Below are 9446 nucleotides of genomic sequence, written 5' to 3'. Positions count from 1 at the left end.
TGTGTGTGTGTGTGTGTGTGTGTGTGTGTGTGTATGTGTATGTGTGTGTGTGTGTGTGTGTGTGTGTGTGTGTCTGTGTCTACGTACTGCCTGTATGTTGTCTGTCAGTCAGGTGCTGTCAGAGGAGCCAATGCTCGGTCTTGTGACAGGCAGGCTGGCCCACTGTGAAGCTGAGCAGCTCTAAATATAAAGCTTTCTGCGGCTTCTGCTGTTGCCGTTGTTAGGAAGGGAGGGCGGGAAGGGGGTGTGGGGGGCAGTCTCCCTCTCGATCCTTTAGCCCCAATATCTTCTTTGATCGGCCACGGCGGTTACAAACTAAGAGACTGTTGGAAGTCTACCTCAAAGTTACAACGTAACCCGATGTTTCATTTTTGCTCTTTTATACAGAACATAATTTTTAATTCTCTGGAGTTGAGGGAAGTATTGTGCAATCATTTCACAATACTATGTGAGGGTTACACACGCATGTAATAAGCTGTAGTCTGCATTCATTTCATAGGTAAAAGAATGTGGTCCACCCGTAACTACCTGTCAGTCACAAAGCTATGTTTTCACCTATGTATGTTGTTTGTTAGCGGTGTAACTGGAAAAACGATGTGACTGATTTTCCACATAAACATCTAGATGTGTGTCATGAGCAAAAGAAGAAACCATTATGATTTTCCTATGAGCGGTGCCAAGATCAAAAGCACATAGGCCAGATGTATTGCTTTTGTTGAAGGTTTGTTGGTTGGTTGGTTAGTAAGATTATGTAAAAACTACACAGTCAATCCCCACATAACGTATATCTGTACATGTGCTTGTGTCAAGGAAGACATTCTTGGAGTGAAGTAAAAATGTGGACACAGCAGTTTATTAATCACTTCATTGAAAATGGTAGCTTTCCTACTGAGCTATGATCGAATCATTCCCGTCACCCAGAATCAAATATAGTCTGACCTGGTTGTCCTATATCAACCTTCCATATCAACCCAGAAGTTGCCCACCAACATACAGACAAGCACAAACTAAACGGTTCAGCGAGCTGGTGCAGGTCGACGTTCGAATGAGTGCCATTCTATTTTATCATACTCAGATCCATGAAGGTCGACAGACATGACTCCTCCTTCAGTTTCTTGGCAGTAGTCAAACATTTTACCACCGGCTACAGGACTGGTGTGTATCCGCATTTATCAACTGCAACTTAAAGTAGAGTACTTCAAATTTACAAATGCCTCGGGTGTCTTTCGGGCCTGCTTTTTCACGTTCCGTTTCTCTTATCTCCAGGATAACATTGATGACTAAATTCGTAGGAAAGAACCTCAGATTATCTCGTGTTATTGTTTGGACGAGGTGGCTCAACATTTGACATGAAAAAATTTACGACAGGGGCAGTGGTAACACTGCTGCAGAGTGCATCCAGTGGAAGTTTATCAATATCCACTAACTCAGTGGAGCCAATGTGGACAATGTGTTCTTGTCTATTTGTTTTACTGTGCGTGCATGTGCGTGCATGTGTGTGTGTGTGTGTGTGTGTGTGTGTGTGTGTGTGTGTGTGTGTGTGTGAATATTTGTGTACATGCTGCTTGTGCTGAATGACTTTGGGTATAAATAGCCTGCCAGTGCAGTGTGATGACAGCTGACAGCACGTACCAGTGTGAATTTGTTTCCTGAGTAGTGTTGTTCAACAGTTATCCCTCTTGAAACAATGCCTGTATGGCACACTTTACATGGTAACAGTCTCCAATTACTTTCCTGAAACTGGACTTACTAATGGAATCATTCTCTGACTTATTTTGTACGTAGAAAAGTGAAGGAGGTGTGAGTTACTTTTCGAAAAACGACAGTGTCCGGAGATCCTAATCCATTCTGCCAATTTATTGGGATTTGGAGGTAATTTTCGTCATCGTAAGTCATTAAATAAAAAAATTAACCCATTCCTGGCTCAAATTCTTGTCAATTGCCAGCATAAAGCGTTTAATAATTCGAGAGGTGAATTTTTTTTTAACAGTAATAGCTATGCATGGGTTCAATTAAGTGCATCACCATTAACCCTCAAACATAAAAAAGCGGTAACTCACAATATAAGCATGAAAAAGAATAATTATACAGTATTCCGTGTCATAATTTTAATGCTTTGTTCATGGGTGATTTACGGAGCACTGGTAGAACAGGTTTGGGTTTTCAAAGAACACTTAGGCCTGCAACAAACACAAGCGCTGCGAGCAGGGTTCGAACCTGCGCGGGAAGATCCCATTGGATTTCGAGTCCAACTCCCTCTCGGCCATTGCAGCTGTGGAAGAAGACAGGCCGCATTGTCATGTAGATGTCAGATATAAGACGCGCGATGAGACGTGCAGATGATAGAAAAGTTTTTAGTGCGCCACTTCTCACCTATCCGTTTTATCATCACTTGCTTTCACTCACTGTATTTATTTCACACAGTGACCAAACATAAGCAAGTCCTTCGTCTTGAATACATACATTAAAAAAAGCAATAAGCCAAAGAAGAAGCAAAACGGAGATTTCTCTGCGTACTCCAGCTTCTTCCCACATTCCCAAAACAAGCATTTCATGTTAATTAAAAAAACAGCTCTATTGTCTATCAATGTGGTGTGAATGGTATTTGTCTATTTCTGCCCTGCACTTTACGGCGACCAGTCCAGAGTGTACTTCAAGCATTGCACAAAGTCAACCGGGAGAGGCTCAACCTAGTGAGGCAAAGCCCCATTAAAAAGGAGACACACAAATGAAAGTTCATGTGTTCATATTTGTTTCATCTATGTTTTTCCCCTTAGATCTGGAGCCAGATGACAACACATCGTTCTACATTCTAAATGTGGGGCAGCCCCCATCAGTGGTCACGAACCACCAGTCAATCAGCCTCCCCCGACATGGCATGCAGTCGCACTCCCCGCTCATCAGCACTTCACCTCGCCTTCAGTCACATAAACAAGGACCCATGCACCTGACTTATGAGGCACAGGACTCAAAGTATGGCACCTCCCCCTTACTCCATTCTGCCCCAGTGGAGGCACCAAAGGCCTTCGAATGCCCCAGTATTCAGATTACCTCCATCTCCCCGAGCTGCCAGCAGGAGATGGATGCCAATCAACAAGCTCTGAGGCCAAATGGCCCCGATAGGGAGTACCACAGTGAGAGGCCTCTATCCAGAGACCACCTGTATTTGCCTCTCGACCACTCGTACCGGGACTCCTCCCTCAGTCCGAGCCCAGGCAGCAGCCTCTCGTCCAGGAGCTGGTTTTCGGATGCTTCCTCCTGCGAATCATTTTCCCACGTCTACGACGATGTCGAGGCAGAGCTCAATGAAGCCGCCGCTCGCTTCACCCTGGGCTCGCCGCTTACGTCGCCGGGGTGCACGTCCCCACAAACGGGCGTCGGCAATCTGGAGGAACAGCCGCAGTGGCAGCACCCTCACCCTTCCTTCGTCCAGCACTCCCACTCCGTCACGCTGTCGCCTCGACAGTCCCCCTGCCACTCACCGCGCACCAGTGTCACTGATGAGAACTGGCTTAGCCCACGGCCACCTTCTCGGCCCTCCTCGCGTCCCACCTCACCCTGCGGGAAGAGGCGCCACTCCAGTGCCGACATATGCTATCCTGGCTCCGTGTCACCACATCATTCGCCCTCGCCCACGCCGGGACCTTCACCTAGGGGCAGCGTGACAGAGGACACGTGGGCTGGAAGTCCATCGACAGGAATGTCACCTTTCCAGTGCTGCCAATCTGAGGCAGACATCCCATCCAAGACAAGGAAGACCTCACAAGACACAACAGCCATGCAGCCCTCGGCAAAAGCAGAGTTGGGAATAGATGACAAAGGAAATATGCTTCCTAATCTAGACTCGCCCTCAGAAGAGGCTCTCCAGATCCTCAAGAAGGATGGGCCTGGGGAGCAGTTCCTCTCGGTGCCCTCCCATTTTTCATGGAATAAACCCAAGCCCGGTCACACACCGATATTCAGGTAACTCCCAGAAAGTCAGTGAAAATGTTGCATTTCAAATAGACAAGAAAGTCAAGTATATTGCTATTGTGATGTGGCACAGCGTTATCGAGCATAAGTAACCATAATGCCTCCGTCTTACAAAAAAACGTCCTCAAATAGTGGACGTGGCACATCACCCACTGAATACAAATAAACACTTCCCTCTGGAGCAGAAAGTGGCAAATCAAGGTCCAGAAATTAAAATCCTGCTATACTTTGGCTATAGCCACAGGTGTTTCTACTCAACTAGCAGGTAAACAAGCTAATTTACCTTCCTGCACCTGGATTTCACACCTCTGCTCTGTGTGAAGTTTTACTGCGAGCTGTACGTGATCATTATTTGGAGAGAACATCCCTCATGGGAATTAGCTTTGCCAACCGGACGAGTTCCTGTTCCCCGCGAATAGCGGGAGTCAACTGTTAATATAATGTTAAAAAAACAAAAGACCTTCCATTTTGGTCCCCGATAGATATCCCAATATAGCATTTTTCCTTAAATTGCATGAAATTAATGGCAATTTTCCATTAGCTTTTTTCCATTTGTTCATGAAATTCAAAATAAATAAATACGATGAAACATAATTATCCAGCAGCAGGAAAAAGTCTCAGTCAAAATATGTGGTCGTACAACTTCTTTCAAGGAATTCAGTGAAGTGCAAAGAATCAAATTGAATACAGCAGTGCTTCAAGTAACATTTAGGAATGACAACAATTACTATTGTGATACTTCCTATCATTATTGTTGGCATAATATCATAAAAATGCAAAGTGTCATATCACACGAGTTACCCTGCAATACACATCTCTCGTAAGCAGAAAAGCAAAATGCTTTCATTTGAAGACATATTGGGAATTTTCCTACTCGTTTTTCCAATTCCAGACCCTAACGGGACAACAGTTATCTCTTTTATGATTATGATATGCTATCGCTACTTGACGAGATTTGAAAGGCAATTAATTGGTCAAGGCCATAAAAGGACTGAAGTATGTGCACTGTTCTGAGCTGCCATGAAGATGGATCGTTTTGATCTTAAAGACAAATAACAAGTGCGGTGAAACCAAAGGGAACATTGTTTGACTAGATTGTCTTTGGCTGGAGCGCTGCTCCAATGTTCAATAAAGGAACTTTGAGCTGTGTATAACCAGTATGAATCTGAAGTAGTTACACGAGATTGTCTATGAGGAGAGCTATAATGTCTCCTCAATAACAGCCACATCAAAGGGCGATAAATGAAGTTGAAAAGTTCATCATGTATTATTTTAGGCTAAAAGTCTGCAGTCCGTTCACCACGTGAAGGGCTCCCAGGCATGCAGCGGCCCTTATAGTGCTGTAAATCAGCAGAGGGTGCATTTGGTAACAAGGTCAACAACACCCACCCATACAGTTGTGTACATAGACTGATGTAAACATGTGCATAGACATAACACACCCCCTTGCTCAAGCTTGCCATTTTCGACACATTAACGCCATTTAACTGACGCAGTAATTCGTTTTTTTGTTACCGGTATACATTGATGGCACTGAAAAACATGTGTCACGATGTAAGCACTTCATATCAGTTGATTCAATAATGATATATGCATAAAATAATCAAACTGATTGCATTGATTTAATATATAGGAAATATACCATTCAAAATAACTGGTAGTGGAAATCATTTTGGAGGAATGTACATTGTTCTTGTGTACGTTGTAAAGTGTCAGTTTCATTGAAGCGACCGGTTACCGTATTTTCCACACTAAAAGGCGCACTGGGTTATGAGGCGCACCTTCAATGAATGGCCCATTTTGTCATTTTTTTCATACATTGGGCGCACCGCATTATAAGACGCAATCTACAATGCATTCACTACGCTACGCGCAAGGAAACGGCAACAGAACGATCAGATGTCAGTTAAACGTATTGAATAAAGCAGCGACACAGTTCACTCAACCAACAGCAAGTTATAACATTGACTCGTTAACGTTGAACTCTTTTGCCGCTGCTCTATTTCCATGTTCAACTGCGTAACCGATCGCCTTAAGTTTGAACTCTGCATTGTCAGCATGTCTCGAGCAAGGAGCCATTTTGGGGTCGAAATATTACCGTAATGACCAGACAGAAGGCGCATCGGATTTTTAAGTCGCCCTGTGAGCTCTGAAGAAAATAGAAGGCTTCTAGGTGCTTGTTTTAGTGCAGAAAATACGGTATTTATTTGAACCAAGTTAGGTCACACTTTGGGCGCATACAATATTCTCAAGAACAGTTTCTGTGTGATCACAAAACGCTCTTGTGCTTGAGCTTTCATTCATTTTACATTCGACGACCTTCAAATAAGTAGAAACGGAATCATTATATTTGCGCAGCCATATTTCAGTATTTTCCAAGACTATATATACAGAATATACAGTACTGTAGAAGAAATAAACGCAAAAAGAAGCCTGCATCTGAGGGAGCCTTCGAATTGGAGCAGCCTTTGTGCACCATCCTGACATTGTGAACCCTGAAAGGTTGCAGTCCCCTGAATTGGGACAAATATAGTCCATTCAACCTTAGAATCTAGAAATTGAACAAAACACAACACAGATAAACTGAGCCAATGTTGTGCTTTGTGAACTTGATTACCTATTTTTGTCAAACACTTTGACTGAATTGACACATTTCATAGTGTCGTGTAAACCTGCATGTCGGACGATGAGAGTTGTGTGATTGGACCGGGAGGCTCGATTTGAGGAATTGGACATTAGAGAAAGCTGATGATGAGATCATTTAAAGGCCGCCCGTCTGTCTCTATTCACGTTTCAGCTGGACTTTTCTACTTCTGTTACCGCGGCAGCCTAACGGGTCACACTTGATCAGGTGGTTATGTAATGGCTCCTGTCAAGAAAACCTACAGATTAACAGTCATTACATCGGTAACATGTAATGTGCAGAAAAAAAAAAAGGGGGACAAAGAGAAGACACTTTCTGCAAGAGACGTTGCGGTCAGGTAATGGTCCTCCTGGGCATAGCCTGCTGTTTATCTGACCCATTCATCACCCGGAACACATGGTCTTTCACGCTATATTTAGATTTCACCACATTCCCTCCTTTACCTTACTTTTTGCACCAGGCCTCATTCATCTCTAATTGTGCTTCATACTTTCAGACAAAATGCTGAAAGAATACAGGATGCGCTTAAGAGTAGTGATGTGTTAATTGCAGTGCGTTTGGCTCATCATATTAAATGCAAGTACAACGAATTACGTCACGAATCCCTTGGTTTGATGGCCGGATTGATATTGATTCATGGCTGTGATTGCAAAATTGGAGCGAAAATGATTGAATTCACTTGACCAGGGAGAGTTCCCCAGTTGAGAAGGCCATGTTTTTTCAAGTGCAGCTGTTCAAATATGGTTGTCACTACACAGATTTTTATTTTTAAAAACGGGTGCACTTCACACAACACGTGAAGTGCAATTTGCACAGCAAACACTTTGACAGACACGTTCTTCTACCCAGCTTTTGATTGATAGCAGCCCGTGCCTCTTAGAAACATTCGTATGCAATATAACCATGTTTAATAGCTGAAATATTGTTTATTTAAAATTTGAACCATTTGAATCACTACCTTCTGAATCAAACATTCCACCCTCAACCAGAATGGTACCATTTATTCATTTGTGGTGTATTTTTTCATCCACCACGCAGGAAGTAGCCTGCTAACGAACAGAACAAAAATTTGGTGCTTTACAATGTTTTATTTTTTCTTTGGGGAACATCTTCTCACAACCGAATACTCTTTTAGTTGGAGTGAATTGTGTTTGTGTCTATGCGGTCTTCTCTCCACAGGACCTCCTCACTTCCTCCCCTAGACTGGCCGCTGCCAAGTCAGTTCGGCCAGTACGAACTGAAGATCGAGGTGCAACCCAAGGCGCACCACCGAGCACACTATGAGACCGAGGGCAGTAGAGGAGCTGTCAAAGCGGCGTCAAGTGGCCATCCCATTGTCAAGGTATCACATTTTGGCATTTAGCACCTTGACACCAACACGGAGTCTTTTTCGTGCCTTATACGATTCTGCCATGAAGCCCATGTGAAACATGCTACTTGAAAATCACATAGTCACAAGTTCAACTTTTGCACCCTTAAGGGCTGGTTGCACACAAAATAAGAGCAATATACCACGCCAAAATTCAGCAGCCACTTCCTTCGTGAAAGACTGTTTCAACACTTTTCAGGGATTTCCTTCCGCATTTGAGACACAGTGTACTTTCACCACCAGCCCTAGAAACACCCCATTGCACTTGGAATACTTTTCATACTTGCGGTTCAGATGCCAGTAACTGATAACGTTTTAGAATTATTTTTACTGCCTGCAACATCCTGGTGTTCCCTCAGTAGTTCTTTCTAGATAGGTTGACTGTTAAAAATTGTACAGCCGCTTTAAGATGGTAATAAGCATCGACTGTATTTTTCTTTTTACACACACACACACACACACACACACACACACACACACACACACACACACACACACACATACAATATACTGTATATATACACACACAATACCACTTTATTTATATTGCGCTTTCACAACAACTGCAGCTGTAACAAAGCGTTTTACCGAACATTTAACGTTAAAAAAACATGAATTCAACAGAACACACTGGATGAAACATCGTCAATAATAAAATCGTGTCAGCTTTTCCCACGTACGCCTTGTTGTCCGTCGCGCTTAGAGCAGACAATCAAAGTCTCCTTTCATCAGTGTTTCAGAGGTCACGATCACAGCATGCATAACGTCACAAACGTGTGCTACCAGCTAAGTTTGAAAGCAAACAATTTACGTCACAAGCATCCACCTTAGTGATTAAAGTAGAACTTGTTGTGAACCCTAACAATGGCTGAGTTCCTGCTGAGAGCTTTAATCGTGGCGCTATCAGCCCATCAGGAACACCGCACACTACATTCCACAAACTCACAATTGTACCTTCACATTTAACACGTGGGGATCGGGCATCTGTAGCCTTGCCAGCTCTAAATTTGTCGAGGTAAGACTTTTTATTGTATCCACATTTTACTATTAACAGGTGTTTACTTGTTGGATAGTGAAGATTGCATTTATGTTATTTGGAAGAAAAAAAAAGCCGAAATAGTCGGTAAAGATTAAGAGGATGGCAGCTTGAACTTGGTATTGCTGAAAATCTATTTTAAAATCAGAACAAATCTGAGGCTGGATCACGTGTATGTGGGCTGTCTGCCTTTGGCATTTCTTTTGTCTCATCTTTTGTTGGCTGACAGGCTTTTAAAAGCTCAGCAATGCGTTGAGATAAGATAAGAAAATTTTATTTGTCTCACAATGGAGAAATTCCCAATTTACAGCAGCAAAAATTATGAAAGGGAGAAGTAGAAGAACAAAAAGTATATAAGTACATATAAATTACAAAATATCAATCTAAGCATATTCAGAATGGGTGAGTGGGGGTGAGTCCAGGTT

The 9446-nt window shown here is 43.0% G+C and overlaps 1 protein-coding gene across 2 annotated transcripts in view; it reads left to right on the top strand.

Moving 5' to 3' along the window:
- The window catches only part of nfatc3a (nuclear factor of activated T cells 3a), a 53383-nt gene that overhangs the window by 12057 nt on the left and 31880 nt on the right, over positions 1-9446 (top strand). For both annotated transcript variants that reach the window (XM_019891502.1, XM_019891511.1), the window contains exons 2-3: positions 2778-3963; positions 7796-7958. In XM_019891502.1, coding sequence (XP_019747061.1) covers positions 2778-3963; positions 7796-7958 — 1349 coding nt within the window. The remainder of the gene's footprint in view (positions 1-2777; positions 3964-7795; positions 7959-9446) is intronic.

This window comes from Hippocampus comes, unplaced genomic scaffold (genome assembly GCF_001891065.2).
Source record: "Hippocampus comes isolate QL1 unplaced genomic scaffold, H_comes_QL1_v1.1 scaffold275, whole genome shotgun sequence".
Lineage (NCBI taxonomy): Eukaryota > Metazoa > Chordata > Actinopteri > Syngnathiformes > Syngnathidae > Hippocampus > Hippocampus comes.
This window is presented reverse-complemented; position numbering and strand designations above follow the sequence as displayed.